This window comes from Teleopsis dalmanni, chromosome X, assembly GCF_002237135.1.
Source record: "Teleopsis dalmanni isolate 2A chromosome X, ASM223713v2, whole genome shotgun sequence".
In the NCBI taxonomy this organism is placed as follows: domain Eukaryota; kingdom Metazoa; phylum Arthropoda; class Insecta; order Diptera; family Diopsidae; genus Teleopsis; species Teleopsis dalmanni.
In genome coordinates, this window is record NC_051848.1 from 23,935,891 (window position 1) to 23,951,906 (window position 16,016).

At 28.0% G+C, this 16,016-nt stretch overlaps 3 protein-coding genes across 4 annotated transcripts; 1 reads left to right on the top strand and 2 right to left on the bottom strand.

The window, feature by feature from the left end:
- Positions 1–4,389: 4,389 nt before the first annotated feature.
- Positions 4,390–5,127, bottom strand: LOC119661801 (cytidine deaminase-like). Its single transcript, XM_038071289.1, has 2 exons — positions 4,991–5,127; positions 4,390–4,867 (listed from the first exon to the last, which is right to left on the bottom strand). Exons 1-2 carry the CDS (start codon positions 5,061–5,063, stop codon positions 4,449–4,451), a joined length of 492 nt encoding a protein of 163 aa, XP_037927217.1. The 5' UTR covers positions 5,064–5,127; the 3' UTR covers positions 4,390–4,448.
- Positions 5,128–8,075: 2,948 nt separating this feature from the next.
- LOC119688918 (cytidine deaminase) lies at positions 8,076–9,534 on the bottom strand. Its single transcript, XM_038103591.1, has 3 exons — positions 9,470–9,534; positions 9,214–9,297; positions 8,076–8,725 (listed from the first exon to the last, which is right to left on the bottom strand). The coding sequence occupies exons 2-3, from the start codon at positions 9,275–9,277 to the stop codon at positions 8,298–8,300; spliced, it is 492 nt and encodes a 163-aa protein (XP_037959519.1). The 5' UTR covers positions 9,278–9,297; positions 9,470–9,534; the 3' UTR covers positions 8,076–8,297.
- Positions 9,535–11,256: 1,722 nt separating this feature from the next.
- LOC119688992 (transmembrane protein 222) lies at positions 11,257–12,679 on the top strand. 2 transcript variants are annotated; one of them, XM_038103708.1, is made up of 2 exons: positions 11,257–11,483; positions 12,064–12,679. In XM_038103708.1, exons 1-2 carry the CDS (start codon positions 11,470–11,472, stop codon positions 12,632–12,634), a joined length of 585 nt encoding a protein of 194 aa, XP_037959636.1. In that variant the 5' UTR covers positions 11,257–11,469; the 3' UTR covers positions 12,635–12,679. The 2 variants fall into 2 exon arrangements, with proteins under 2 accessions (XP_037959636.1, XP_037959637.1); XM_038103709.1 differs by lacking the exon at positions 11,257–11,483 and adding an exon at positions 11,922–12,007.
- The last annotated feature ends 3,337 nt before the right edge of the window (positions 12,680–16,016 follow it).

Genomic DNA, 16,016 nt, shown 5'->3' on the forward strand with positions numbered 1-16,016 from the left:
AGAGAAAAAAATTGAACATTCAAAAACGAAAAGTATATATACACGATACATATATAAATATTTCTTATATCTATAAATAAATTGTAATGTATTAATTTTTATATTAAATATTTTGAATATTAATAAATTTATGTTATACGCAAATAATATGAATTTTATTTATAATTAAACAATTGGAATGACCCAAAACGGATCAAAATACATCAGTTGAAGAATATAAACGTTTCAAATACCTTATAGAGCTATTTACGAACTCTTTTGAATCGACCATAGAGGAGAATAGCATGCGAGCAGCCAATCCAAGCTTTTAAAGTCTAAAAAGGAGCTTATGATCCAAACTTAAAAAGATATTACGGCTGATAGCAATATGTTACCTTAAGAACAAAATTTTAAAGATATCATTGGTAGATCGCATACTCAATGAAGAGATCATCACATGATTTAGGAAAAATGGACGATTATGTTAAAAAAAAATAATCCTACTGAAGATAGCCTATTTTGGATATTTAATATATATTTCATAATGTATCTATTTTTAATTAATTATGAAAGCTCAAATTGGAAGTAAGCATGTCAGTTGTTATATGTCAGGCGCATCGGTAATTAGTGCACCCTTTAAACAATAGAGGAAAATATATAAAAATAAAAATTGATGCTGTTGATTGAGTTATAATACTAATTCATAGACTATAAAAACAAAAAAAAAATTATCACAAGCGGTGCACCTGTTTTCAGCTCATTGTACACTAACGGCAATCAGTAATGAATTGTAACAACAAAATTTTTATTATTTTTATTTAATTGAATTTTTGTATCCAACTATAATCCGAAGAAGAGTTCGAATAAGTATGACAGTGTATTCAAATTTTCTTAGCATAGAGTAGTATTAAATTTGATTTTAACTTCAGAAATGACGATAGCGACTATTTTACTTAATATAAACTATTTTATTTGAATCCGTTAAAGCCATACCAGTCAAGTACGGCTTTGGATCAGTTGGCTAATGAACACTGGCTCTGAACTTGAAATTTGGCAGGGCACGAGTTCAACCTTTGGTATTTGCAGTCTCAAAAAACTTATTTATGAATAATTAAATATAAGAAATAATTCCAAGATCACTGATGATGGGTATTTAGCAATACTCACAACCAAAAATTCAATTATTTAAAATAATTTAAAAAAGAATTTTTGTTGTAGTTCACTACTTTTTGAAACCTATCTAAAATAAAAATATCTGTACCAATACGACAATTGTCGTAAAACTTTTCAAATGCAACATCATCACTCACTAATCATCTTCTGTGGCTTAAATACAGAAGATGATTTTTTCTGTCCAAAAAACAGAAGAAATCGTATGAAAAATATGGATTTTCATATATATCTTATTATATACCCAGATAAAAGCTATTAATAAAAATTATACCCAAATAAATCCTCAGTTAAAAAGCACTTAAGACCGATTTCACAGTAATAACTTAACTCTCAATGTCTAAAAAAAAGGCATCAACTTTGCTGATTTAATTTATATTTAAGTCAGTTTAGAGACTTAAGTAACAACTCTCTAGGATCAACCATTAAGAGTTATTAACAATTCTAAATGGATTTCTTAAAAGTGAATCATTTATATTCAATTATTTGAAGTCATAAACCCATTTTTAGTCCATTGAATTTCCTTTAATTCCACATCTAATATATTCACGTCTCTGTATTTCCAAGTCTTTTAAGACTTTTCTGAATATTCGTAACAGCGAAGTTTTAATTCAAAAAGAAATACTATCCATACTTACGGACCTATTCTGTGCACTTGACAGATTTGTTAAATTCTTTAATAAAATTTTTGATTTTTATAAAGTAGAAAGCTTTCATAGAAAACTATGGTGTAAAGTGTTTTGTATAGAAAACAGTTCGTAATTGTTCGTAACTGTTCGTAAAAAATGCTTGTAAAGAGCACATATTTTAAGTTACCAAAGGTAACTTTCCATGCATTCAAATAACAATAAAAAATATGCTTGTAAAGAGCGTATATTTTAGTTAAGAATATTTGTCATGCATGCAAAAAATAAAAAATGCTTAAAAAGAGCATATTTTTATAGTTGTCAACAGCATTTGTAGTATTAACAACTAACAAGGAACAGAGCTTTTTATTTACTGTCACAGAATACCAAAACCTTTACAGTAGTCAATGTTTGACAAGTTTATAAAGTGCACAGAATAGATCCGTTATTCGTTATAGTAATAAAAATATAAGAAAGAAAGTTTCCAAAAACTTATAGTTTATAATGTGATAAGTGTAGATATATCTACACGTATAAGTATGGTTCAGTAGCATTCACGTTATATGTTAAAACTAATGGGTTTTAGAATTATTTGCCAATAACGGGCTATGAATATGTCCTTTTGCAAATATAATTTTGCAATATACTTCTTTTTATTTTAAGTTAAAACCAATGCCTTCTAATATTTTATAACTATATTAGTTATATAAATATATTTTCTTAAAATATGTTTATATTTTTTTACTACTTTGATATATCAAGTAATTGGTTTATAAATCTACAGTAAAAGCGATTTTATATTAACACATATTTAACAGCATTTTGACTAAATTAAACAGGCAATGCATTACAACTTGTACATTTTTTTGAATGCCATTATATACCAAAAAATTGTTGTACCGAAAGTGCTGCAATAGAGTATAAATATGCTGTGGTTCTACTATTTACGAAATTCAGCAAAATTTTAATGCTGCCAAGATACATAAGTGTTAAGCAATATTGCAAATTTTTCGTATTGTGAATCAGTCACTTGCACTTTGAATTGTCTTCTGAACATAAAAAGAAAATTAATTCAAATAGTTCATAATTATTATCACCCTGTATTATTATTATTAATCGTATGGTCAATTGAAAACAACTCAATACATCTGCACTATTTTATTAAGTTATTAATATTGTTAAGAGATAGGAAAAGAAATAACGAGTTTGGTGATTTCCCGTTTTTAGTTTTATTTCGCTGATTACAGACATACAAAAGTCTAAAAAGAAATCCATTAGAAAATCAGGTTCTAATTCTTCGACGTTCTAATGTCGAATAGTCGAATAATTAGAAAGCATCAGATGTACCCTATGGTTCTACGAACTGCCGGGTCTACGTCTAGGAGCCACTCATCAACCACGACGACCATGTGCCGTTCACTATCTTCCAAAGGGCTTTCACGTGCAGTTCACCGCAGGTCACAACAACAAAAACGACGATGCCCTATCTGTCTAACTTATTCAGTTTCCAATATTGTTTTTAATCTGAGGACTCAAAGAAGAGAAGTATTGTACTGTGTCGACATATTATTCAACAATTCAGCGATGACATAAGTGTAAATTTGACTGAATTAAATTTAATTGCACTATAAAAAGAATAAATTTCTGTTAGAAAATTTATTCTCGTTTCAAACAATCATAAATTTCTAGAGAATGCGAATAGTTTTTGCCAGAAAAGTACTACAAGAAATGATTGGAAGATAAGGGAGATTGGAAGATGTGAATACTTTAAGGTTCTAAAAGTAAATGTCGCTTATTATATTTTTGAAAATTTTTTGTCTATTAAATGCTTTTTCGGTTGGTGAGGTTTCCTTTATCCAGGTGCCTATTGTGGATATGTCAATTTAAATGTCTGCTGAAAATCTCACCGATTTTTTTTTATTTATAGACACTTATAGACACTTCTAGTATTAAACTATTAGTATACCTCTTACAAGAGTAGGTAGTTTGCAAGATTATACTAAAACGATAAGAAGTGCTCATGTTCTTCTACATTTCTTAACTGCAATACAAATATTTACACACTGTTAATCAATGATAGCGAGGTTTATAAATAAAGAGGTTTATAAATATCATTCTATGTATTCTTAAATTTAAAATATTATTTTATCAATTTTAGCCACTGCGGGCCTGATTTCTATTTATTGTATTTTATATATGGTATATGTTTTATTCTCACAACCCCAATATGTATTGACAATATTGTTAAAGGCTTAAAAAAATAGTAATACTTTTTTTTAATTCCATTTCAAAGATTTCTGCTTGGTACATACACTATAGACACTGCATACTACTACTTAATATACTAAGTTTATGCATTTAAACTACTAATACACATTTTTCCTCAAATTAATTAAATTAATTAAATAATTCGATTATGTTATATTAATAATTCGTTTAGATTAAAAATAAACGGGATATTGGATCCTAAAGAGTCGGAGCACCGCGAACTTGACAATATTTTGAGCTAATTAAATTAATAGTATTTTCTTATAAAATAATATAAAAAAAAATAATATTAAATTTTTCTAATAATTTAAGTTAAATGCATTTAAACGACAACCACACTTCTTTAAAAAAATATATTTATTTGGCTTTTAATAATTTATGAAATATATTAACTATAATCTAGCGTTAATCTCTCTTCTTGAATCCATGAGGCAGTAAATTATAGATTGATGTACATAGTACAGCATCACTACTTTCTTTCGGAACTCCTTCTTGATCCTTTGTTATGTAAAGCGATATATCCTCATTTGCAAATTCCATAATAAGCTGACGACAAACACCGCACGGAGTTGTTAGGGCAGTTTCTTCATAAGCCACTACAGCACCAGATGTAAATTCTGTACAACCTTCACTAACTGCTTTGGAAATTGCAGTACGTTCTGCGCAGCAGGTGGGTGTATAGGAACAGCTCTCAACGTTACAACCAGTAAAAATACGTCCACATTTTGATCGAAAAGCCGCTCCAACTTTAAAATTACTATATGGGCTATAGGCGAATTTCTTAACTGTTATTGCAGCCTGTATCAGTTCGATGGTATCAGTTTCTAAGATAGATAATACAGGGTAATAAATAACAATTTTTGCAATCTACTAATTGGTATATACACGAAAAATACATATGTTTATATAATTTAATTTATTTCATCCAAAAAAAAAACTAAACTGACCTAAATCACCGTAATTCCTTACTTTTTCCTCATACTTAGGCTTTCTTGAACCACTTATTGCATGTACATCCATTATTTAATACTTCTTTTAGTTTGAAAAATTTTTTTAAATGATTTAATTAATTATTTATCTAATATAATAGATAAAATATTTCACTTATTTTTAAAAATTATTTTAAAATAAATATTTCGTAAATTTAAACAAATTTATTACAATAGTGCGTGTACTCATGTATAATTGCGACGACTGCCTAAGAGCAAATGGACAATATTCAGTATTTAAAACGTTTATACCACAATGTATAGAAGGCAGTAGTTCTCTCTCTTACCAAGTCTTTCAGTTGTTCCCATAAATAACTTTGTCATGACAAAACACTTCACAACAGAAACGCATTCAAACACACTATGTCCAGTACGTACTTCTTTGAGCAATAAAAGTTCTAACAAAATTTTATTACCCGTACACCCCTAATTTATACAGCTTTGTTTAGCGTGATATGACTATGACTTTTGACTAGTACCGGAATCGAGATGTGATGGAAATAGAAATAAAATTTCATCCCTATGTTACGATATGCACCCTCATAACTCGAAGTGCTTCTTTTTCTTCATGATATAAATGCCAAGACTAGAATTGTAGGGTATTTAGTGGTATATAATATGTTGATAAGAAAAAAATATGTGAATATATGTGTATATATATGATAAAATGGCAAGGTTAAGTGAGTGCCAAACTACACATTTTAAGTGGAAGAGTATAAATGCGGGGGTAGTAATAGAATTTTTATAAGACTTAATATGTATGTTCAAATATATTATATTTCACTGGAAGGGAAACTAGTTATACTCACTGGAAACTACTTACATAAAGTAAAAAAATTCGACTGCAAAGTAGGGTTTTTAAAAAAAAAAAATCCTTAATAATATGTTTTCACTGGGTTCGTTAGACCAGTAAACTTACTTAAGATTGCTTGAATTACTTGAATCTTAGAATTCAGTTGGGGCTGTAAGGGTAAAAGCGTGTGCGTCAATAGAGGGTTGATACGAATATATAGCTTAGCCTTCTCAACTGTCAACCTCACCTAACCGAGGCGCATCCTGTTTTTTCACATACGAGGTTCTGCCGACCAAGTACAGGTGGTATAACCTGAAAAAATATAGTTGAGCGGAAATTCTCTAACTACTAAACACCAATCCTTTTTCTAGGTTAGCAAATAAGGAGATCTGACGCTCCAATTTGTGGGTTGATCGCAAGTCCAGGAACCTTGCATCGTAAAAATTTTACCTCTACGCAACCTTTAGGGAGGCCAAAGTTCACACTGCCAAATAATAAGAAGAAGAAGAATCCAGTTGAAGTGAAGACGAATATGCGAAGTAGACGAAACTGAATTTCTATTAAAAATTATGACATAGTTAACTATCATACAATAACTTTGTGCTGAAAACATTTGTGGCTTCAAGAAGTTCTACGTTAGTTCTATTTCTTAAATAAAATATCAATATAAAAAGAAAGTTTAATTACATATTGTCAAATATGATAACTAAACGGAATGATAACTAATCTAATAACTTTCATGGTTGCTATCACTGCTGGATTTTGTACTGTCTATTCAAGTTAATCATCTTGCAGAAACTTCAATACGTTATAGACAGTAGTGTGTCTTTATAAAAGATTTTTGGTTTTTGATTTTTATTTTGTGCTCGACAAATTATAACGTGGGGCCAAACTTTGTCGTCGGTGTTCTATCACAACTTATCAAATAGAAGAAAGACATTTAAAGTATTGTATAATGAGAACTCAAGCACCTCAACAATGTTACGATGGAAGAATCCTTTATAATCACTAAATTCCACAACAGATTAAAAAAAATTATACCATCAAAATTAACTAATTCAGAGGAAATATCTGTGTTTATGCTTAAAATATTAAAATCAGTTAGTATATAATTTTCCTTATTATACTATGCGTATATTATATATTAGTAGTTGCCATTGTCTTCTTTGCAAAGGGATGCGTTACTATCACTTACTTTTTAGGTTGAATATCTCCATTTCTGGGACGTGCCTTCTATGTCTATATATTGGAAATATCATCTGATTATTTATGCAGTGTATTAAGTTAAATATGTCTGTTATTGAGAATAGCAGGCATATTATTGAAAATAGAATATTTACGTAACTATATTGTAAAACATTTCGAACCATTGATTGAGAAAACTATGTTTCGCAGACAATAAGAAATGCCAGCAGATGGCGCGATTTTGATTTTGGTACAATAATTGCGAATTACTGTAATCTACTACTGACACCGATAAATTAACTTAAACGAAATTAAAGGGCAATGAAGAATTTTCATAAATAAAATCTGATGTTTGGAAAAATACTATAATAATTCCTTTACTAAATCTATGTAAACAAATTGAAGCCAGAGAACTATATAAGATAATTTATTTATAAATAAAATAACCATTATAGCCATTTTCATACTAGTAAAAGCATTACGAATTCTCTTACTAATTGGTTATTTTTGACTTGTCGATCTTCAGCACCCTTCACTGAAACATTAATAAGATATTCTTTTAAACAGTAATAAGCATTGGCCAACGAAGCTATGCAAACGTTCCATACAAATATTGGGACTTGTGTTTATCAAGTACCTTCATAAGTGAAGTAGTGCAACTAATCTTAGTATTTTACTAATCCTTAGTATTTTACTAAGGCTAGTAATCACATCATCACATTTTCAACGACATCCGAAAGTTCCATGATGATAATTTAATTGTTATCAAATATAATCATAACACAATCAAATAACAATCAAATGAAACTCTGGCATATAAGGTATAATAACCCAGTTAATAAAAAATTGATTAATCATAACACATTCTCTACCGATCAACATATAGAAAACAACAGAATTAGAGTAGTGCAGAAGTATGAAAATATATGCAAGTACGATTTTAATATGCTATAAAACCAACAGAAACAATTTTGTGCACTAGGTGAGAATACTTTCCGGAACACTTGTTTATTAAAAAATCAGAAACTAAGATTCTTGGAAATTAATAATACAATAAACGAATAACCTCTATACAGCTTTTTATTTATCATTAATATGTTCTATTAACAAAATTATTAAAAACCAAAATATAATTCATATGTTTGACATAATAAGTCTATAATTAAGTCTAAATATTTTAACAACTTAAAACAAAATAATTGCTAGAATGTTTAATGAAAGTCGTAAAATAAAATACAGATGTCTAACATAATTTAATAGCAATATTCGATTAATAGTCTATAGATATCAAAGTGCATTACGATTAATAGGGCATGAAAAACTTTTTGGCAAAAGCCCCATTACACTGGTGCATAGCACTCGTAGCGGTGGATTAATTGGTACTGTAGCATATATAGATATATCTTTGTTCACAACAAACTCAGAAAGAAATTGACGACATACACCACAAGGTGTAGTAAACTGATGTTTTGCATCTACTGATGCTACAACAGCACAATCAACGAATTCGCGTTTACCCTCGGTAATAGCTTTTGCTGCAGCAACACGCTCCGCACATATACCAGCAACAAAGGCGCCATTTTCAATATTACATCCTGTATATATTGAACCATCAGTGGTACGAATGGCAGCACCAACAGCAAAAGAACTATATGGGCAGTAAGCGTTTCTACGTACTTCTATTGCAGCATTAATTAACTTCTGAACGTTCACATCTGAAAGGAATTATAAAAAACACAATTGTTATTATTGTTCTTTAAAACGGCATTATATTTAAATTGTTGAATCTACATACAAAATAATTAAATTGTAATTATTTGCAGAAATTACGCAGCATTATGGCTATTGTGCCACTTGTTTATTGGAAAAGTTGTACAGCATACTTCACTTATAAATTATGTATGAGTAGTAGCTAGCAGATATAGTCTTGGATTTTGATTTCTTGCATATCATGTATGATTACATGTTTCGATATACTTATATGTATATTATATATTTTGAAAAACCGCTTTGAATACAAATCTTTAGCAGTCATCTTGTTTTTTATATCACTTTATTGCCGCTGCTACCGTGCTTCAGAGAATGTTTTATTGCTTTTGATTATCAAATTTGTTTAATTGCATAAATTCCAATTTTTTGATTATTTACCGATAGATTAAAACATTTATTTCATGAAATATAATTTGTGTTATATATTACTTACCCAAGTTATCGTACAATTTCACATAATCTTCATCATCCTTCCCGTTTACAAAGAATCCCGCCATATCAAATTATGTTAACGTAACTATAATTTTTAACATATTTATTAATATAAAGACCTTAATTGATGAATTATGACTTATTTATGTATAAGAAAATAATTTATAATTCGCCGCAGCATCAGCTGTTAGAACAAATTTAAAATTTGACTTTCAAAAAGATTTATCCGCGGAATACTGCAAATGTTTTATACCTACATTAATACCAATCATTTGCGTTTAGAGAATTTGGAAGCTACTGTAATTAATATTTTAAGGACTATTCCAAGTATTTTTAACGACTATGTTATTCAGACAGAATAACAGTCATGTCAGTTTTACGCTTCTTATAATTTGTTAAGACTAATGCCATTTTCGATTGGTAAATCTAGGGCAACTTTTTGAATCAAGATTCACTTTTACAGCAATTTTCATTTTTAATTGATAAAGCTCTGGCAAAATGTACAACTCTCAAGATTTATTTATAGCACTCTAGATATTTCGCCAGAGTAGCAAGATTACCATGAAATTAACAGCTGTTTTATATGACTTGAAAAATAAAGTCAAATCAAATCACGATATGATATATGTATTTGTAATACGTAAATGTTATATTAATTCACAGATTTACAGATCGAGAGTAAATCTAGATTGAATCCAGATTTACCAATCGAAAACGACATTAAGTTCGTTCTGTTTTGCACAAAAAAAAATTGACATAAAACTCTATATAAAAAAAATGTTACACATAATTTGGACATTATAGATAAATTTTTTTATATGCAGTTTTATATCAATTTTTTGCGCAAAATTTATATCAGAACTAGGCTTATTTTGATACTTTTTGTTTATTCCAAAATTCAAAAAACAATATATTTAATGTAGATACATAAATATAATATAAATTTCTTAACCTGATACCTTGGCAATTGTTTAATTTCTTAGTGCCGTAAATCATACAAATGTACATTATTTTACCTCTATTTTTTAGATATTTGTCAAAATGCCTATTGCATAAAATTTAAACATTAAAAATTGTTAATAATTTGATGTTTTTAAAAAATTATAAATGAAGTATTGATAGAAATACAAAGCTCAGTAAAAGAACAAGTTTTTAAATTCACCGCTTTTATTATTATTTTCCTACCATTTTAATACAATCAAAAAAATCAGCTGTTTCAATTTCAAATAATTTCAAATAATTTTTCAAAAAAATCAACTTTTTTGAAAAATTATTAAAAGGGTCAGTTTTGTTTTTTTTAAAATATTAACTTTTATTTCGATAGTTAATTTTTAGTGTATTTCTATACGTATTTCGTCAAATTCGTCTTTGCTTTCATTAATTTAAGAAAACAAAACCGATTTAAAATAATTTCGAAGTAACAACTCAAAAATTAAAAACAAAATTACATATTAAAAGCAGATTACCGAGTTACAATGTTACGGAGTTAAGTCTGAATAACTATATTTTAAGACAGCACGATTGATTTTAGTAATAAATTAAACAACCAAATTGCAAGTACATATGCATTTTCAATGAATTAATATAATTTGATATTAATTAATTTTCAAAAGTTAGTTTGAATAGCGATCTACTATAATAATTATATAAACTTAAGCAATTGTTAGCAAGCGACATATATCAATAATAGTAAATTAATCGAAGTCATAAAGTATGTATTTTTAATGCAATACAATATTTAATTATTTTAATTAAAAAATTTTCTTTTTTGTCTGTCCGTCCTAGAATTACTTTATGTCAGACGGCGGCAAAAATATATACAAATAAATATTTTTGTGTTTGTATTGTTTCTGTATCAAAGCACACAACGACAACAGATATTATTTCAACAATGTCAAAATAATATTTTATATATATTTTCTTTGTATTATATCTACAGTAAAAAAAGTTAATACACTCGTTATGTAAATTTGGTTTTTTAAAATGTTTGGTTATTAATTATTGTTACAACACACAATATAAATAGTAAATTGTATTAAAAGCCAAATACATAATTGCAAATAATTTTATTGCGAAAAAACACAGTTTTTGCTTGTGATATTTCTGTACGCAAAATACACTGTGCTATATATTAGGCGTATAGAAAAATAGACCTCTGCCTTATAACTTTTGACCGATATATAATTTATAGTAAATATGAACAGTGCTATATTTAAAAGAGAAGAGAACGATTAGAAATTGTTGAAACTGAACACATATGAACATGTATGGGTACGTGAATATATATACAAAACTAAATATGAACTATATAAACCATATAAAATGGTCATGAAATATAAACTCAGTTAATAGAGAGCTCATAGAAATTTGAGAAAACTTGTTGAACTCTATTACATTTTGTTCGCGAAATTTAAAATTACATATATGTAGTTGATAACACAGTAAAATTTGTAAATTAAGCACTTCGAACATGAAATTAAATACACATACGTCTAAAACGTATGTTTATATTTGCAAACAAATTGTTTGTTCTCATTTCATTGAAATTATTTTGTGACGGTTTTTGGGAGTTGCATGTATACCTTTAATTTAATATATATTATGTTGCGTCTAGACATTTTTACTAAAATTCACTATACCGACACAAATGTCGAAAACAAATGGACAGACGATGTTTTGCTTTACCGAATTCGCTGCAATTTTTTTTGACAGTTTGCAAGGTTACAAAATAAACAATCAATAAAAATAAAAAGATTACTTATTTGTAAACAATGCAAAGTGAACTTTAGAATTTTGTAATTGTACATTCTAGAAAAATTGTGTAAAATAATTTAACTAACATTTATTTTAGAATGCCTGAAATAACAACTGTTTCCAACAATTCGCCAGAGACTGCTGTAACAGTTGATTCAAACGAAATGAATGACAATATTCCATCTATTAACTTTGCAGAAGATCGCTTTCCTTATTGCATTGTGTGGACCCCAATTCCAGTACTAACATGGCTTTTTCCAATGGTCGGACATATGGGTATTTGTATGTCCAATGGTGTAATAAGAGATTTTGCTGGACCATACTATGTTTCTGAAGACGATATGGGTTTCGGTAGACCAACACGTTATATACGTTTACATCCTAAAAACGTTTTAGGTGGTCGAATGGAATGGGATGAAGCAGTTTCAAAAGCATCCGTTTTATATGGTACACGTATGCACAATTTGTTTTGCGACAACTGCCATTCGCATGTGGCAACCGCACTTTGCGGCATGCGTTACAAGCAGAGCACTAATTGGAATATGATTATACTCGCTTTTTGGATGTTCTTCTGTGGCCGTTATGTTGGCTTTATGGGATTTGTGAAAAGCTGGCTTCCTACCTTAATTGTTATAGCAGTATGTGTTTTATTGGCTTACTATTTTTAGTATACAATATTTATTTCACATTTTATTTAACAATTTTTCAACATTAATGCATATAACTATATTTTAACTTAAGATGTATATAAATAAATTGAGTATTATAAAAAATGTTAAAATAATGTTAATTGTCATGGTTTTTAATAGTTACTAGTTATATTTATTTATTCAATTTATCCCATTTATAAAGTAAATATGTATAGTAGTAAAGCCACAATATTTATTAAATTTGTCCTCAATAAAGAAATAAACACTGATTTGCTTATAAGCAAACTTACGCTTCCTAAATTGAGATTAAAAACAAAAGCTTCAAACAGTAACCATACGAAATATTGAAATAAAAACCGAAGAACGTACAAATAAATTCATTTTTTGCAATTGAAACAAAAATTCTACGATAATCAACATACTCATTTTACTTAAGTTGACCATTTAATAAGTTTTAAGCATCAATATAATTTATTCAGACACTTTTATTACAACTTCAAGTTATTAAGTTTATTGCTCACACCAACCAAAAATATTGTTTAATATTGATTAATTGTGTTAAATTCAAGATATTCAAGTCATTAACTTGCAAAACTTTAAGTTGAACACCTAAATTTTATGGGTTAGGGACATCTCACCATCAATCATTAGTTATAATTTACTTTGTGTTATAGATAAAAAAAGCAATCAAAAACCATAGCGTAAGATTTGAACCCACTAAAACCACATCTTACGAATGTAAAATGATCAAGTTTCAGCCATTGCAACGTAAAGGTCAAAAACTGAAACTAGAGTCCAATGATTGGAATGGGACTAAGAGATTATTTACTAACATTGAAGTTGTAACGACGATTGCAGAGCGAGCTAACAGAGAAAATGCAGACGATGTCATTCAGATGAAGGGCCAGAAATTGAAAAGGTATATACACCTACCTATACCTTAAATTACAAGGTAGAAAACTAAAAAATCAAGCCGGATAAAAAATATCAAGGAAATGATAATGCCGCCTGGTAAAGCATCTTCGCGTTAGGGAAAATTGTTGTTAAAAGACTTGCAGATGCGGAATTATGAAAATGTCTGCCATCAGGACTGAACATGTTGGTAGTTAATGCAGTCTTGAAGCAATCTCTTTTCAAACTCTCGAACGAGTTATATTTAAGCAGATGATATTTCGGACCGAATGCAAAATAAGCATGCAAAGAATAACCGTATTAGTTGCTTATAAGAAAACAGTTTAGTTTGCACGCAAAGAATTTTTATGATCAAGGCATCAAAAAGTGGCATTCTTATGACGTCACTAACGTGCGAAATGAAATCATGCTTAGGAATGAAAACAACTCCTTACTATTTTAGCCTATTAGTAAGGCTAATGACAGAGCTTTTAATTCGAAGATTTGTGGTTGGCGATTTAAAACCCCTAAGACCGTTGCTAAATCCGTCAAGAAAGGCAATATATAGAATATAGATACACCTCTCTGTATAATTTATATTGTCTTATATCTCAGTCTATCTTGAATAAAATACAAAAACGAGTTTTAACGAAACATTTTGAACGCCTCTAAATTTATTTAAAGAAAAGCACAACCAGCATGTCCCAAATGTATGTATTTTATATATTTCATGAGCGCGGACGAAATATCTAGTAGTCTAGTTCCTTATTCTTAGTTAATTTTAAAATTTATTTTAATGTTAACTCAATATTTATTTATTTATTTGTGTATGTTATAAATATGCAACATGTAATTATATGATCAGTTTGGATTTATAATAGATTAATGCTACCAATTCACGAATAAGTTGGTATTGAAAAATTGTTATCTTATGATAAATACATTTCGCATGAATTGATATCACAAAACTATTAACTTAAAATATTAATGAAGAAATTTGACTTATTGTGGATTCACACAAGAATTTTGAATGTAATTTTAATTCTCAAAAATTGCAATTTAGTTCTCATTTTGCATTGAAAGCAACAAAAATTGATAGCTAAAATTACTGACAAAATTCTCGTCTAAATTGATATTAAATTGAATTTCTCTATTAAATTTGTGAAGAAATTTAACTTTAATTTTAAATGTCTTTATTGCTATTTTCTTCTGTTATGTTAATTAAGCAAATACTGGATAACCTGCTATAGCAACATAATTTTAAAATTTTACTGAGAAAGAATGCCCTATGTTTAAACGTTTGTCGTTTCATCTCTTAACCGAATACCGGGCAAAATCTGAATACCTCCATTTAGTTCAGTTATAATAAATAAAAAATATTTAAAAATACTCAAATTTTGCATAAATATTTCTACAAAATGTTACGCATGACCAGAGAAAAGACTCACATATACCGTAGCCAATGACATGACATGAAAATGGTAAGTGGGTTTGATGTTTAAACAATTATTAGATTTACGTGTATTGTGCACATTAATTAGTTTTAATGTGTTTTGTTTTACACAACAACAATTTTTTCAATTTAAAGCAGGTAAATAAAACAGACTTTTGTATATAAACATTGTGTTTTAATGCCTTTTTAAGAATATCTTTTAATTTTGCTATATCGTTATGAATGTTATTATTATACTTATAAAATTCGAAAGAAAATAAATAATTATGAGAGCATTATCTTTTGTTTGCCGTCGTTTGGTATTGATTTAGTTATAAAATTATTTAATTTAGAATTTTCATTTTTATTTTGTCCAGCAAAAGTTTAATTTCGACAAATTCCAGGCTTTTAGTTTGGAGAGTTATTATTTTTTATTGAAAAAAAAAATGTAATGAATCAATAAACTTTTCACAGATATTTATATTATATAAAGATAACATTTAAATTTATTATTTTGGTCTGATTACAACAATTTGTTGATACGTGTTATCAAAAAGTGTTACATCTATCGTTAGTTAGTTGAGAATGTGGATTGCAAACAAACGGATAAGTAGTCTCCAGATAAAAACCTAATATATGATGAATTTCTGATGCGAAACACTGATAAAAAAATTTGAGTAAACTAATTTTTTGTTATTTATTTAATATAACTGTAAAAATTTCTAGTTTACTATTTAATAATTACGATTTTTCTGATATATATCTGATATATATATATTTCTCCAAATGATAACCTGCTTATACTATGTTTCCAATCTTATTAAGTTACTTAAGATAAATTTAAAATCGTTTCCATTCGCATAAGTTAGTTATTATATGTAAAAGAGTTTTTATATGTCAGAAAGTTTTTTCAAAGTTTTAAGAGAAGAAAACTTTATTTACATTGTTAGCAAATTTGTGAAATTGTTCACAACATTAATAGAACATTTACGCTCTATTATAACAATCTCATTTATGCAGCTGATAGAACTTTTATAAACTTCATTTAATAATATTAAATTATACATTATATTAAAG

What these genes read in the sequence shown, in the direction of transcription:
- LOC119661801 (XM_038071289.1), bottom strand. Translation starts at nt 5,063, where the DNA reads ATGGATGTACATGCAATAAGTGGTTCAAGAAAGCCTAAGTATGAGGAA. An exon ending in AAGGAATTACGGTGATTTAG is followed by an intron (nt 4,868 to 4,990) that starts GTCAGTTTAGTT and finishes TATCTATCTTAG; the next exon opens with AAACTGATACCATCGAACTG.
- LOC119688918 (XM_038103591.1), bottom strand. Translation starts at nt 9,277, where the DNA reads ATGGCGGGATTCTTTGTAAACGGGAAGGATGATGAAGATTATGTGAAA. An exon ending in GAAATTGTACGATAACTTGG is followed by an intron (nt 8,726 to 9,213) that starts GTAAGTAATATA and finishes AATTCCTTTCAG; the next exon opens with ATGTGAACGTTCAGAAGTTA.